The sequence below is a fragment of the Pygoscelis adeliae genome, unplaced genomic scaffold (genome assembly GCF_000699105.1).
Source record: "Pygoscelis adeliae isolate BGI_AS28 unplaced genomic scaffold, ASM69910v1 Scaffold218, whole genome shotgun sequence".
Classification (NCBI taxonomy): Eukaryota; Metazoa; Chordata; class Aves; order Sphenisciformes; family Spheniscidae; genus Pygoscelis; species Pygoscelis adeliae.
The window spans coordinates 100,991-118,212 of NW_008825433.1; the positions used below are offsets into that span (position 1 = coordinate 100,991).

At 37.2% G+C, this 17,222-nt stretch overlaps 1 protein-coding gene across 1 annotated transcript in view; it reads right to left on the reverse strand.

Moving 5' to 3' along the window:
* MEMO1 (mediator of cell motility 1) overlaps nucleotides 1–17,222 on the reverse strand; it is a gene marked incomplete at its 3' end in the record, with an annotated part of 30,583 nt that continues 13,361 nt past the window's right edge. Inside the window, exons 2-9 of the mRNA XM_009331085.1 lie at nucleotides 15,293–15,374; nucleotides 13,010–13,078; nucleotides 10,919–11,031; nucleotides 9,437–9,548; nucleotides 8,340–8,482; nucleotides 7,087–7,163; nucleotides 1,461–1,565; nucleotides 1–117 (exon numbers count right to left, since the gene is read on the reverse strand). Of these exons, the coding sequence (XP_009329360.1) occupies nucleotides 1–117; nucleotides 1,461–1,565; nucleotides 7,087–7,163; nucleotides 8,340–8,482; nucleotides 9,437–9,548; nucleotides 10,919–11,031; nucleotides 13,010–13,078; nucleotides 15,293–15,374 (818 nt within the window). The remainder of the gene's footprint in view (nucleotides 118–1,460; nucleotides 1,566–7,086; nucleotides 7,164–8,339; nucleotides 8,483–9,436; nucleotides 9,549–10,918; nucleotides 11,032–13,009; nucleotides 13,079–15,292; nucleotides 15,375–17,222) is intronic.

The window sequence follows — 17,222 nt, forward strand, 5'->3', positions numbered from 1 at the left end:
TGCTCCAGCTGCATAACTCACAGAACTGTCTTGCCAGTTTCGACACTGGCTTGACTGAGCATAATTCAAAAATGAAAAGCTCATATTCATTCCATTCTTCTGGAGCTCGTTGATAGCCTGAAGAGAGAAAAAAAGCTGTTTAAAAAAATGTATCGGTGAAATGATGACATTTTCTAGATCTCAGTCCTCTCCCCTCACCCGGGGGTCCTTGCACCATCTCTCATAATAATATAAGCACCTCCGAGTAATTTGTGGACCTAACACATTTCTGTGCCGTTTCATTCACTGACACTCCCCCCACTGCACTATGTACCTCCATGCAGTTCTATAAAGCAATACTAAACAACCTTTCCAAACAGATCCTTTAGAAACAATGCTTTCAGCTCCATAGGGAATTTACACAGAAACACAGATGTAACAGGAAAAAAACCCCAACATTATTAACACTTCTTAGATCATATTTCTTCCATTAAGGAAAAAGAATGTACCAAGATAATTTACTGAAGCGTGACAATTGGCAGAAGTGAATGAACAGAATTTAGCTCAGATTCACTGCAAAACTAATCATTATCTGAGGTTAAGAGTTGGATGTTTTTGCAGAGTTGTCATAGTACTGAATTTTGCTACACGCATCCCCAACATTGATATTGCTCATACAAACTTTTATAGACTCCAGTTTAAAAGGTTCCTCTATATGTTCTCCATATAGACTACATTTCCAGTGAATTAAGTTTTCCCTTTTAAAAAGGTTAACATGCTTCCTGTTTCAGATTTGAATTACAGTAAAAATACAGTGAGATTCACTCAAAAGCAATATGAGAAGTCTGCAGCACTCCAGCAGTGCTGTAAAGCAGCTGTGACCCAATTTAGACAACTAAGTTAAGCCAGGTTTATGTCTGTACTGCATTATCAAAGCAGAATACACTAACTAGAAAGTATCAGTTAATCTGAATTCTAATTGCCATTAATTTATGAGTTAATGGGGCACTGCACTAATACTTACAGAAGCAATCTCTCACCATATTTGCAAAAATCAAACACGCTGCCAGACATCACAAGGCACTCACAATAGCTAGCTAACAGCAATACAGAAAAAATACATACATGTTTGTAAGAACTGACTCAAAAGAGTAAGTATGTACTTCTTCAGGGAGATGGATTTATTTGTTTGTTTATTTAGGGCCAAGAGAAAGTGAATGACTGTATTTCATTGCAATTCAAAAGGAACATGGTACCTCATCTCCCTTAGGTAACTGAAAACCCTCAGCCCTTGTAAGAGCTTACATTTGTCTATATGCAAGACACGGAAATTGGAGACCAAGTTGAGAACACTTGGAAAAATAAATTAATTCAAGACTCGCCATTTTAGAACTAAGCAATACTCCAGCAATATTCTATTTAAAACAAATGTAAGCATTTTGCTAAAAGTTACATTTTTCAACAAATCAAAAGTTACTTACGTTTAATAACACGCCAATAGGATGTCTTCCACATATTGTATTATGGTATTTCTTCAAGTAATTGCTAAAAGATACAGGATCTAGCTGCTCTATAATGCTCATACCCTGAAAAAGAATCGATAGCAATGATTACTTCACACATTCATAAGCAGATGTTTATACATCACCTATTTATCGTAACACAGAATACTTCAGGAGGAAAAAACCTCTACTTTGTATCAAGGGTATCAAGGGAATCTCAGCATGTGAGCTCTAGCTTGTAGTCATGTTGTTGCCATCCCTTGCCAAACTAAAAGTGCAGGAGCTCTTCCAAAGCTGTCAATGATCCACAGATCTGTGAAGCTATCTTTGCAGATACCAGTAAAGCTCATATTAAAAAAGCTCCTCCCGCAGACTAGCTGATCCCCACCTCCAAGGGTGCCCTACTTCCATAGGGTTTTGTACAGCAATAACCAGACAAATTTACTAAAAGGGCAAAGCAGGAAGAAGTTTTGCCTCCATCTCTTCTCCCTGGTAACAGAGCTCAGGGCTGAGCACTTGCCTGGGACTTCTGGATGTCCAAAAACCCTAGACAAATCATCAATATACACACATGCAATTCAAGCACGTAGCAAGCATAATGTATCCTAGACACATCAGGCATGCAAGGCAGCTGATCTGGGCACAGGCTGACCATCTGCTCAGAGCATAAAAAGCAGATCCAGAACATCTCTAAAGCACTAGAAAGTTGGTGCAGGACAGAAACGTAAGAGCCAGGAGATGATGCTTCCACTTTACATGAGGCAGTCACATATATACATCCTTTTCTCCATCCACAGTGAGACCCATGATCCCATGGAGTCATACTATGAAAACCAGAACATGTATGAAAAACAAAACCTTCCACATATACAAACATCTGCATTCTTAAAAGCAAAAAGAATCCTACAACTCCACATACAGCCTACTCTTACCCCATCCCACAGAGAAGATCAAATACAATAAGAGTAGTTTAAAGCAAGTCTAAATCAACTATTGTCTGGCTTTTATCATGGCTTTGCTATTTTGCCTGTATTAGACTCCATCCTCTTGTGTTTTTCCTTCCTCTGAAAATGATTAATTTCCTTCACCAGGTAAATGAGCTCCAGACGCTCACTAATTCAGTAAGACACATAGCTGTGCTTCTTACATGTAGCTGATGAAACAGGAAGGTTTTCCTTAGACACTGGAAGAAAAACATACACCTTGCATGGGAACAATGGGAGGTTGATATCAGAAAGGGAGAGAATTTCTCCTGAGGTTTCTGCAATTGTCCTAACCCCTTCCCCTGCTTTTGGGACAGTGTGAGTGATAAAAGGAGAAACCACGACGCAAGAAGCAGTCAGTCTGTCTGAAGTCTCCACCTTAAGAATGAAACCTCCTGAATACTCTGCAAGGGCGTTGGCTGATCTGGCAGATACGCTAATTACTCAGACTGGATCACAGCTTACAATGGAGGAGCTGGAGATTCCCACGAGAGTCAGGGAGGATTAGAAAACAGCAACGATAACCACAACCTTTGTGTACTTTTAATTAAAAACAGACATAAGATGAATTCATAGAGAGAGAAATTTTACGGAAAAATAAAACCAAACTATGCTGACCAATTGCTGGCAAGAGCTCAGTTCTTCCAGGGTCATGGAGAAGGTGTTTGGACCCCTGGCCGGTAATTACAGCTGTTACTCACTCCAGATCTACAGAACCTAAATGAGTGCCAAAAAAATAAAGGTAGCTATTCTCTAACTAGCAGTGATTACATAGATATCATTGCATTTCTAAAGTTTAAGCAGCATGTCTTTGAACCACTCATTTACTTGTAAATTGTACATGTCAATACACAGCTAAAGAAAGCAGAACCAAACTTAACTATATACTCAAGTGAAACTAAACATGCATAAGGCACTTATTCAGATACTGAACAGCTCATAAGAATATATTTTATCCATTTGTAAACCCTTTCATGACTTTTTTTAAAATGAAAATGGCTGCTCAATTGAAAGACTCATTTTATAGCTGTAAGTCACTGGAACATACTGGGCAGAGGCATTTGACCATTTGTCTCAAATGAACAGACATGGATTTATCAGAATGCCTAGTAAGCTTATTTCAATGCACAGTTCAGCACCGCAAAACGTTTCGAGCTATGCAGTTCATCCCAGCAAATGCTAACAGAGCTACATACATCACAGATTGGAGAAAATCCATAGGAAATGGGTATTAATGCATATCCTATAAGCATTCAGCTGTACTAAACTTTTCAATCTTTTGGATTTAAAAATTGTTGTGGCAGAGGAGCAAAGACTACCAAGCTTGTTTCTCAGTCTAAAATGGTGTTGAGGAACAAAGGAAACATTTTTGTCAGGTTGTGTTTTATTTTTCTAAAAAGCAGAAGTACGAAGCTAATCATTTTCAGTATTCCAAATAACTCAGTCAGGCATGGTTTAGAACAGAGTTAAAATACACGACAAAACCCACATGATAAAAATACAAACCATCACACAGTTCTGCAGTTTATCACATGGTTATTATGGCACCATGTAGAAATTGCATATCTCAGTTAACCAGACACTGTAAATGGCATCTATAGTATCCTAGCACAGTGCACTTAATATGATTAAAAGCAATTACATTCTTAAATATCATCCCCCATAGGACCAAGTATCTACACGCTTACAAAAAAAACCCAAACCAACCAACCCACAGGCTTATTTTATACTACACTCCAATAATCCTTTGGCTGGTCAAGTTTAAGTTTGTGATCAGTTACTTCAGCTTCTTCTTCACGCTTAAAAAAATATAAACTAGTAGCACACTTACTGAAGTAGAAACAAACTTGGTCTGAGCACTAGCCAGTCCCAACTATCTTTGTATGTGTGAGTCACTCAGACTAGAAGATAAACAACCAACAGGAAAATAACTGGCTGGGCACAGCAGAGAGAGCAGGGAGCTGGGCGCCCAGGCAGAGAGTCATGGTCTTGCATTATACCCAAGCTAAGAAGCCTTCCCAGGCTGGAGCACTGTGGAAGGTGCTGGCACACCGTAGCAGCTCCACAGAAGCCACCAGACTTCAGCAGTTCATTAGAGCCACCCGAGAAGCCACCCGTGCTGTGCACGGCTCCTGCACAACAACTGCTGGCTGTTCCCACACAGCCCTCCTCAGTGCCTGCATTACCCTCCCCCTTCAGCATTCAGGGTAACAGAATCCTCCTATTCACTCAAGTGAGGCATAAAGGTTTCACAAATAGATATAAAATGAGCAATCTGGCAGTGAAGATTGAAGTGAGCAGTCTGCGTTTTCTGGCTAGCCATAATCAAAAAATAATTACTCTTCAACAACGTCTTGCAGAATACTCCCCCACTTTTATTTAAAAAGATGGTAGGTATCAGGTGATGATATACAAACAAATTATTGCACTTCAGCTGCTCAATTATAACTCTTCATTTGAGGATTCTTCCCAAAGGTACCCTTATTAACCGTGGGGCTGTTTACTCCTTTCACCATCACTTCACAAGGTGCACTGTGGTACCCCCAGGGTAACAGAGTGGTCACATTTAGAGTTACCATGGAGAAACCGATGTCTGCCCAGCAATATTTACTACTCTCTATTTTTTTATGCTGGAGTCTAAGGGCTCTAACTTAAAATCACAGCAAATAAAATTTCCCACAGCAGTTACCAGGTTAGTAAATCTTCAATGCCCAAAGCGTTCAGTGCTGTTTATGCACTAGCCAGGAAAATCATCATGCATCTATACTTAAGGGCCAGCCTAAATAAGGAAGAGACCATTGTCCTCCCACAAGGGCATTTCTAAGGAAAAGTAATTTCATCTCAACCCAGAATATCTTCCTGCTTACAAAGCACTCAGCCGACTCCTTCACTAGTTAGGTCCAATAAAATTATTGGGCCAGCAATAGCAGAGGTTAAAACCTCTGATGGTTTTAATACAGTTTTGCATCTATCTTAAAGCTATTTTCTCTGTGGAGAGGCCTAGTGGTTACAGCAATACAAGTTTCTTTAGCGTGCCAAATGACATTAAAAAATTCAATACTTAGATAAGGAAACAAGAAGTAGCTGAGTGGGGCATAAAAATTTAATAAACTCCTTCCGAAAGCTGGAAAAACATGAGAGGGAGACCTTTGTGGCATTGTGGATAGTGTCCCAAGTGTACCCACGATACTGCCAAAAAGAAATTTCTGAAATTCACTGAAAGCAAAACCTACTCTGTACAGAGTTTAAATACGGAGTCATGTGTTCATATATGGCATGACATAAACAGGCAAAAAATAACCACAGAATACTGCTACACAGCATGTTTAGTTTTCCAGTAAAACTTAAGATTGAAAAAGTATTTTCACAGTTATTAGACACTAGACATCACTTTCAATGTTACAAAAAACATCATTTCCTTTTGGCTGAATAACTACCAAAAGAAAGAGTTGGTGCAGCAATGTCTTCACTGAAAGTAATTAAATGCCAAAGTCCAGACTTTCTACAAGCTTTCACCACAGAAATTAACAAGGGGAAACTAATGTTTGCTAATGCACCTTAATCTGCTCTCCTGCAAAAACACTCAGAGCTGCAAATTCCGGGACTCTGTAGAAAAACACTTGTCTTTATAGAGAAACCTCTCAACTGACAACAAGAATTATTAAAAATGGGATAAATAGAATGAAGGCAAATTATTTACTGTTTCCATTCCAGCAATGAACAGTGGAAAAACAAAGAGGTTAATATGGATACACAAAGCCAAAAACTCCAGAGATCTCTCCAGCAGATAGGATTTATTCCTTCAAGACACGGAAAAAATTAACATGCCCTGAATAACAACAGTCCTCTCTTCTAACAGATTTTATAGAAGTTACATAAATGATCCAAATGGTTTTAAAACAAATTTTAAGGTTATGTATTTCCAGAAGAATTACTTCTATTCTGTGCCTTAAGTACAGTCTTGAACGTTAACACAATTTTTTCATTTAAAAAGAAATCCTTGGCTCCTGTGACTGCAAAGAAAATGCAACATAATTGGCACTATGATCTTTATGTGTTTAGCATTCCTTTCAGCCATTTGCCAAACCCAGAAAGAAGTATGGTCTACTGCTTTTCCCCCACCACCTACTACAGAGTAAGGGGTGGGGGAAGACTACTCCCAAGGAAACAGTGACTTTCGTTTTCCTGACCAGCACAATACCCTACAGCCTTTCCTCCTCAAAATGGATGTTGCTGAAACCATTAGCATAATCACAATGCTGTTTCGATATGCAGGTATCATAGCTATCAAGCCTGAACTACCACAATACTCGATTCACGATTCTTATTGCTTCTCAAAAACATGAGGGTATGTGGACAGGAATTACATTACACTAGGGCATTTTAGGTAGGCGAACATGCATTTATTCTCATAAATTATGCTTACTAGATTATACCCGCAATATAATGTGCGCAGTCAGTAGAATGGAGGATACTAGCTAAAAACAACAGCTAAGGAAAAGTAAACATTCAATAAAATAGCTAATCTATAATATTTTGTTAGAGAAATTTCTAAAGTGTTCAAAGAAATGTAATGTACAGGAGAAATTTGTTAGTTAGTTCCACCAAATCTGAAAACTTACCATTTTATCTAGGTGCTCAATGGATCTATAAATTTCTCCTTGGGATTCATCATAGTAACTGTAACGGAACCTCTGACCTTGAAACAAAAATCATGTATAAAATAAAAAAGGGAAAAATTGTAGCTAAAACACTCCCTAGTACTTACTAAATAATTGAAATTATAATATTTGTAAAGTAGTAATCTTCATTTATTTTATACTTTTTAGGTCCACTGAGGAAATTCTAGGGCAATCATCAAAGCAGCAGCCCAGAAGCGAAGTAAAAAATACATGACGGGCAGCTATATTCCGAAAGAAAAACCTACTACGTAGAACTGACACTGCAGCATCAGTTATTAATTGCCTGTTATTGCCTTGGAATCCAATTCTATAAATTCAAAAGTAAAGCAACATTTCATTTCGCTATCCCTCTTGACAAAGTCAACCCTGGAGTCAGGCCACTTCTGCTTGCACAACAATACCCACAGTAAATGAAGGTTAAAAGAAAATGTTCATGATAATTCAATGAACAGTTCTAGATGGTTCATTAGCCACAACAGAACCCAGGTCATTCTTATATACCTCCACCTATTCCACAATTCAAAGACGAGTAAAATATGCACTTAATTATGTAAGTTGACCAAAGATGACAATGAAAAGAGGGAAGGAGGTCTGTTGTGTAACATAAAACGTATCTTTCTGAAGCAGTCCCTTTTCCAGCTATTATCACACTTAGAAGAAAAATAAAGTGTTAAAGCAGGACAGAAGTCAAGGCTTCTGGAGTCTTTATAGCTCTGCCACCAAGATGAACTGGGATAGCTCTGGTGAATTGGCATAAATACTCCATCTGCTATCTTACCCAGCAGTAAAACATACAAAACTTATTTCTGTTAGAGGGATGTTGCCATGTCCAGTGAATTTTTAGCTAATTAGTTTTGCAAGTTGCTTTGAGGTGCTTAAAAGAAGAGTAAAAAGAGCAGGAAACTTCAGACACTTTTTTCACTGCAACAGTAAAGACATGCATATAAACCCATACACCTTCACCATTTATTTCCTCCACTACACTGAAAACACATTACCACATTAATATTTTTCATCTATTGTTCCAGATTAAAAAAAAAGAGAAATCCTTTTTTAGCTTTACAAAGGCATTTAAGTTTCAAAGATACATTTACCAGAAGTTAAAATGTTCAGTGTGTAATATTGAATACAGTATTTGAAAATCACCACAAAATATTCATCATGCTGTTATAATGAAGAGATGTGAAACTTACCCCAATGGCAAAAGTCAGAAGAAACCACAAAGAGGTTACTAGGATCAGCTAGGTATTTACTGAAGAGTTTTCCAAATTCCTGCTCTTTTGACTCACTCAGTGCTCCGACCAACACAGGAATAATAGTAAACTCATCCTTATGGCTTATAAGCAAAAGAAAAGAGGTTATAATTCAAGTAACATCTGAAGTTTTTTCAGGACTTGCTAACTGAAATTGCAGAATATTTTAAAAGGGCACTATTGAATTGAAGATACAGTTAATTTGGTAAGGTCATACTAGGAAGTTGTTTTAGAACCTGAAATTACTTCAATTTCAGCAAACACATCCCCCCTCCCCCCCCCCGAAACAGTATTTATCTTTGCTGCAAAGTAAAAACACCAGGCAAACAAAAAGAAAAGACACAATGAAACCAGCAATAAAGTAAGAATGAAATTCTCCCTGTATAGATGCTGCACAAATGTTGGGTAATTTTCCAACGTATATGAAAATGCTCAAGACACCACCCAGCTGTATACTGATACTCCAGGGAAGATTACAATTACTATGGAAGAAAAGTTGAAAAAAAAGATGGGGGGGAACCACCACAAATTGACAAAAATTATCACCTTTAAAGAAAAATTATTAAAAGTATTCATCTGAAATAGCAGGTGTAAACAGAACCCCGATTTCAAAACTAGTATTAAGGCTCCAAACAAACTTAAAATCCCACAGAAAACACCTATTAGTATTTGAACTTCTTTCAGAGATGCCTTGCAAAAATGAAAAAAAAAAAATCAGCTCTTGAGAAAGTTTCATGAAAGCATGTCTAATATTAACTCTATTAAGTCAATATAAACTTGTTTATAAGCGGTGTTCCAATTTCATCATTCAGGTGTTTGCTCCGCTCACAGTTTCTATTACAGCAACTAATCCTAGTCTCTGACCCTCTCCTTCCCAAAATTTTTACTGGGGGGTGGGGGAGTGTGGGTATTATACACCATATAGAGTATTATATACCATAAAGGGTATTATTACTTCCTACTGCACTTCACATATGCTTCAAACATTTAATGCACATAATGCTCATTCTTGTAGAAGAAGTAATTAGCCCTAGTACCTTTCCATGGCTTTAGCAGTATAAGGCAAATGCATTTCAATACTGTGTTCATCTTCATCTGTCTGTAGGGACATACGCTCAAACATTCCAGTCTTCCACAATTCTCCATAAACTGAAATTAAAGATTAATTTTTACTACTTTTTTTTTTTTTAAACACTGTAAAGCAAGCTATAGTGCATCTTTATCAGAACAAGCCCACAATAACAAATCACTTGCCTCCAGGGGCTGTCATCAGAAACCATTTGTTTTTTAAATAAATTCAGGATTAAAATTATGTTCAAGTCATTAAGATACAAACATAATTGATTCTGTTTATGAAATAAGTGTGTTAAATCAATGACCTTGTTAGTATATTGAGAAAGATTTTCAGTTATGATACAAAATTTAAGTAACACAAATAAAACACATTTGAAAATATGCATGCATTTGCCCAGTCACTGAATTCTTATTTTCACAAACTACACCATCGTGTTTTCAAAAAAAAAAATAAAAATTGCTGATCAGCTGAACCATTGCTGCATGTGTTACTATTTAATACAATTCATTATTAACCAAATCATGAAATCTAGAGACAGCAAAAACTGATTAAGTAATCCACATTTATAAGTTATCTTTTCTACTCTCGAGTACACTTGGTGGTATGCAGAGTCATCTCTACATTTAGAAAACTCTCCCCTGGATGAAGAATTTTATGTAGGGCTGTGCCTCCTTCTCCACTCCATAAAGGAGTTCTACAGAAACCGACACATTTGTTACCTAAGGAAATTTCTGCAGGCACTATGTGGAAAGTCTGAACTAGCTTGCTTAATCACAGTCATGGTGAAACAGCAATACATCTGCACTAAGTAGCCCTTCTGAAAAAAGTATTGCATTATTTAGCTATACCTCAAAACACATGAAAGTCAAAATACCAAATTGATCTTCATCGCACCTTTAAGCTTAGTCTGAAAGACTGGTGTTTCATGGACTAACCGTTTTTCAATTCTGTAGGTACTCTGCCAGTTAAAAAAAGTCACATGCAATAATGTATCCAAATAAAAGCAGCTCCTTGTTCCTCTATTATTCCTCTATCAGAAATAAACTCAGACCAACTAAAGCACTATCTTTTTTTGCAGACAGAATACTTCAGAGTAATGGAGCAGGTGTGTAGTGAGCTATTATTCAAATGTAACACTTCTTAATTTTGAGATCCCTTTTAAAGATCACTTGTCAAGAGGCACACACTCATAATGGAAAAGATAAGCAAAGATTGAGAATTCTTTACTTGCAGGAGCAAGAGAGACATTAAGGTTATAATACAGCAATGCCTGCAACCACCAGGATCTTTCAGAAGTTAGCTTTCATTGCAGTGAAAACAGATTTATACTTGTATGCCACTTAAAATCAATGAAGTGCCCAACAAGAGTCCTCAGCACTGCAGTACCACAGTTAATACTCAAGCCTCAGCAATCTTCAAGATGTAAGCTTTATCATGCACTTACTCTTTTGGTCAATTCGGAGATCATACAGAGGTGTTCTATAAATGTCCACACTGGAAAGTGCACATCGGGAAAGGGGCACGTGATGGGAAGGCCCAAGAATGAAAATTTTTCGGCTACAACAATTAACACAAAAGCCCACAATTTAGACAACTGCAATTGTACAGAGACTTGGTTTAGAGAAACAAGTTTAATAAAAACGTACAAAGTGATACTTTCTGGTGGTTACCAATAGAGTTTTACTCTGCTGTGTGTAAGACCACAGATCAAATCTATGGCCTAGCCTTGCTCGGTATCTCAGAAATGATCATGAGATCAGCTCAATAATGTTTCCCGTAGCCTTAAACCTCTTAAGCACGTTATATATCAGAGGGCACTCATCAGCTAGAAATCTGTCTGACTGGACTCATCTGGAGGCTGAATGATGTGTTATAGCCCGTTAGAACAGATTCTTGGATTCTCTCCTTGGACCAACACAACCTTCAGTTACACACCACCTTCAACAACTACAGGTATGTGCTCTCAAACGAGGATTATGGATTTATCATCTATTCAGAGCTTTTTACTTATTTACTTGATTAGCCTTACTTAGGATTTCACCAAATTCAAATCTAAGTCATTCTCAAATGCTGGTTTTATCTAGCTGTTGCATCAACAACAGGGACTTGGACCTGCACATTCGTAGCTTTAGCCGACACTGCAAGCTTTCACATGTCATCGTGATGTTATTTCATCAAGTCCTCAGTTCCTGGCTCTTGATTAGATGTTAAGGGTCTCCTACCACAGGACTTAAAGAAAAGAAGAAAAAAACCTATAGGAAATTCAGCTTTTCAGATTTAGGATAATATCATCTTGCTTCTGGCACTGAACTAAAGGGGTGGCAGACATGTAAAGATTTTTTTCTTTTTCCCCCTTACATGTGGAGTGCTATAGCAAGCTATACTAAAACACCAAAACTTTTTACAGAGCTCAAAAACAAGATATCCAAATGTGCAATACTTCAGCTGAAAGATGAATGACTGGCCAAGTCTAAACATCCCATGTGGTAAAATAGCAAATGATCCAGAAAGTTCAATCAACTCCATGTCACTGAACCTGGGGAATGCAACTTGTTCTAGAAATTTTAGAAAAACTAGTTGTTATCTGTCACGCTGTAAGTTATCTTCACTTTGTTTACAATAGTTTAGAAAGAATAAAAACCATTGCCTTTGGAGAGCATTACAATGTGTTATCTCATAAGCAACTGACAGACATAGCCAATTTTTATATTAACATTGCAAAATACATACTTTGAGTAAATACTGGAGATATTTTAAATTTTTGTCATTTAAAAAAAAGTTGCAGTCAGCTGAACACGTAAGAATTATACTCCTTTAACCTAGAATAACTGGATTCATATTTTCAGAGGCAGGCACAGACTACAGTAGTGTGTTGGTTTTTTTTTTAAATTTTTCAGTTTTTAAACTGTTGTGCTGTTAAGAAACACAAGTCCATTTAAAATTATTACAGCAAGTAACTTTCACTGACTTCCAATATTATATACACACACTGGTCACTTTCTCCACAGCAGAAGAGAATCCTGGTAGCATTCAGCCCATAATCCTGCACTGAAAAACCAATGCAGAATCATGATCAAATATTTTAACATACTTAAAAACCAAACAAAACCTCCCAACAAAAACAAAACAAAAAAAGAAACAAAGACACCCTGTGACCAGTAAAAAAACCCCAGCTTGGACTTTTATAAAAGCAGTGGAACATAAAGCAATAAAGTAAATTAAATGTTATTACCTGCAAAAGAACACCATTAACCCCTCCCTTCTAAAAAGTTAGTTACCAATAATTCTCAGTAATTTTTGAAAATACTGCTTTATGTTTTCATTTTCAACAATACTACATTATTTTTTCTTTTGCAACATCCAAACAATTTGAACATTTATGATGTTAAAACAGAAGGGATGCATAAAAGACTAAAAAGAGTACAAAATTAAAATTTGAGTACTTCGAGGTGTAAGAATGTAAAAAGAACATTCAAATTCAGAAAATTGCAATGGCATTGTCTTACACTTTGTAAAGAAAAACTTCTATACTTACGTAATATTAGGATCCACTTGTTTGTAAGCATGGGCTGCACAAGATCCACAATAGGTATATCCTGCATGGCTGCAAATCAAGGTGTACAAAATGTTGACATGTTAAATATTAACATCTTAAATATGTTGATATTGCTATTAAATGTTAACATCTTATTCGCCCCCAATGAGCTAGAAATAGTAAGAGTGATCCAAAAATCAACTCCTGAACAGCTGGAGAGCACTGTTCCAGTACTGAATGTACGAGGGACGTATTTGTTAAAGAACTATCAATGACCATTTACTTGAAAGTTAGTAAGTCAGCCTCCAGATTAAAGCACCTTTCATTACTTTTAAAAGATACTAGTAGGCAGACTACACAACTGCATATTACCAGAAGTTCATGATAATGCTAAGAGTGCAGCCAGGGAACAAGGGAATAGCAAGCTGCTGGAGAAGCTCTTCTCACCACACTCCAGTAACTGAATACGATGACAATTGAGGGATCTGGCAACATTACAGCAGATAAACAGAGAATAAAAATGCTCTGTCATTGAAGAAGAATACCTCAGCAACAGAATGAATAGGCACAAGGAAAGGAGTGGAACACAGTACGGTAGCTTTTACTGTGGAGAACGCAACATACGCTTTATCATTTCCTATCACTCCAGCCTGGAGCCTTTCTCAACCCGTGTTCCTGTGTGTGCTCCAAAAACATTAATAATTGTTCTGACTACTTGTTTCAAATCTTAAGACCCATTCCCTTCAAGACTGTTAAAAACAGGAGAAGACTCAGTTTACAGTGCTAAAAGCATTAATTCCAGAGGACGTTCATTCCCCAGGGTCCCAGGCCAAGTGGTGGAGAACAGCTCACGGTCACTCAGCAGCATGTCCACAGCAGAAGGCCATGCCCACATTGCACAGTGCTTGGGCCACATCGCCTCTGGAGTGCCTGTGACCCTAGGTCAATAGTTATAATTTATTTTGAGTCAAGTATGTGCAAACAACACAACTACAGCTTTCCAGATGGTCTTTTTATACAATGACACTGAGAATGATACGTGCTCCAAGGCCTGGGACATACAGGATATTTGAAGATATGAGCTCCCCATTGACAGCACCGGAGGATTTTACACTTGTGTGTACATTTACATATGTATGTATGCATACATGCATGTATACACATCCACAAAACATCACCTGGAGCAAGTTATCCCGAAAATTACCCTGGGGTTTTACTTCAGTGTCACTTACCTCACTCATTCTGAAGAGCTCAGAAAGGTACTAACATACATGCTAAAAGGATAAACAGGAGACTGAAACTTAGTGAACCAGCAAGGTATGTTATATGACAATGTCTACAGAGCCTTCTGAAAGGTTCCCTCTGCTACAGGCTTTTTCAATCTTTCACAAAAATATTATTAGCCATATCCCACTTTACAGGTGGGAAAACAAAGGCATGGTTAATGAAACAATTTGGTGAGACCACAGGAAGACCTCCAGCGGTTCTGGAAAAAGAACCCAGGTTACCTAATCCACAGCTGAAAGGCCTGTTTCCAGACATTCCTGCGAGAAACACTCAGGCAGATTTGGGACAATTTCTTTTGCACATTCAATACTATTATGGAATACTTCAAATATTATGCTAATGCTATGTCAGTACAGGAAAAACATCATTTTTAAGGTGCTTTTTCTAGTGTTTCCTTCCAACTCACAATAAATTGGAATGACCAACATACTTTTCTTATTCTGTGTCTCAACCATCTTCAGTAAATTGAATTCTACCTAAATAGTTTATAGACGATCCCTATTTCTCCTGTGGACAAAAAAACCCAAACAGAACCAAACTAAAATAACAAGAGTAAACCATTTTGAATAGCTGAACAGTGTTTCATTACTTTTGTTTTAAGCTTTGCTAAGTTCTGATTTGGAGGCGATGTTGGCGTTTCGTTTATTTGTTGGGGGTGTGTGTGTGTGTGTGTGTTTAATATGTGTAGCTGTTCTATACTAGTAGTGCACTGAAAGAGCTATCATCTTTAGACTACCACTCCACTAATACACCTCTTATCTTAGTGGATCACAAGTGAAGGTTATGTCTTCAGTCCATCACCAAAAGGAAACTAATCATATACCAAAATGTGCACAGATTTCTTCCATTTCATGCCATATCCAAAACTTATTTAGAAACCACATGACATTCCTTTCAGCTAAAAATTAGCTTTCATCAGTTTTCAAAATCACTCAAATTAAAGAGGCATTTAACTAATCAAGTATTATATATACAAAAAACAGATTTCAAACTTACGGTGCAATAATGGCTCTTGCAGGTCTCTTTGTGGACTGTACTTGAGAAAGCCAACCTTCTAGTTGTGCATTCAGTTGGGGTCCTATGAAGAGACAAGGAAATACTGAAGCCATAAAAGAATCTAAAATACCTCAAGAATTAACAAATAAAGTCCAAAAGTCCAACAGATTTAAAATCATCTTAAACATCAAAGCCTGTGTTTAAATCTAAAAAAAAAAAAAAAAGTAAAATCAACACGCCTGTAATGTTGAAGGTTACAGTAGGAAAGTTGCAACCTCCTAGTCCGGGAAGTTCATTTATTGCACATCCAAACACACACTTATTGTTTCTTGCTCTGTGGACTGATGCACATAGCATTTCATCATTAGAAAGGATGGCTGCTGGTCTCAAAAGAGAGGCTAACAGATGATTGAATCCTCTGGTAACCGTATTTGCAGAATTCAGAAGTAAAAAGTTAGGACAACTTATACCAAGAGAGCCTGATATGGGAAGATGATATAATACGAAGACCCTACACAGTGACATGATAGCCAATGGCTATGGTATTTAGTCCTTTATTATGATCAAGCAAGCATAAGAGCAGAGCACAAAGCACACTGTAACCTGGAAAAACTGTAAACACACAGGAAAAAGCTAAAAGTGAGAAGATACCATGCTTATACTCATGCTTTAACAACTTCTGATCAATCAACATATACTATAAGTACATAGACTTCTTGGCAACATTAATTTTGATAATTGGTCAATCAAATTTTTTTTTTTAAATTAAATCCTGTACCTCAACAAGTGGCAAATACTCTCAATTCAATTAGCTGACAGGTGATAAAAATGCCTTCTAGAAATACGTTAAAAAAATATATATTTTGGTTATTCCCCATCACAAAGAAAACTTTTTGATGTAGAGCTATTCCTGAAGAAGCAAGTCTGGCAAATACAATGCAACATTCTTTATATTAAAGAACACAAAACAAATTTTCAAGTAAAACTCATTCAGCTGCTATTGTTATAAGTAACATATCATTAACCAAGAGAAAAATAGATGCACTTTTTCCAGTTGACACTCTGCTTTTGACAGAACTGTATGTCAGCACAGTTTATCTGTAAAGTATGGTGCAGTAAGCCGCTTTTCTTCTACCACGCATGTTGTAGATTTTCGTATCTTCCCCATGCAGGTGTAAAACCACCAACTGCCAGGAAAAGTCAAAACCAAATTAAATACCTGAAACTATTTCACAGCTATGTTCCAAACAGCCCAGATCTCAAGCTGACAGCTCTCCAAAGAGCTGACAAGAACTACAGAGAACTGGAGCAAAGACGTCAACTTTTGCAGAATCTAATCAGTCACTCACCAGTGATAGCCAAAAAGCTTCCTCTAGAAAACCTGGGGGGGTATCAAAGCCACCGTTTTTTATACAAAACTTAAATTCATGTGTTTCGTGAAAAAAAGGATGACTTCTGTGGTTGTAAAGAACCCTACCTTCAAGGTGAACTAGTGCAACGCCGTTTCCCTAAGCCTACAATCACCTTGAATGCCTCAGTTGCTGTCTACAGCACTGCTGTAATACAGCGACTTTGTGAAATGATGAAATTGTCAAAAAAACCCCCAAACAACCCAAAAAGCTACACACCAATTTTGTTCTGCTGATTCTGTTGCTTGCGGAAATTACAAGCAGCAGAGACATGCAATAGAGATAAGGATAATGACATCTTAGAAAATGCAGGGTGTTGGGGAAGCTAAGTAAAAATAAATAGATCTCTATTTCTATCCTCTTTCTACGCTACTAGGAGACTAACAAAACAGTAATCTATTACAGTCTTACCACTTTTATTTTTTATATACTTAAGAATGAAGACACAAATCACTTAAAAAAAAATGACTTCCTAATTCTCCCGAAGTATGTAGATGGATAAAGTACTTTCTGAATGAAGC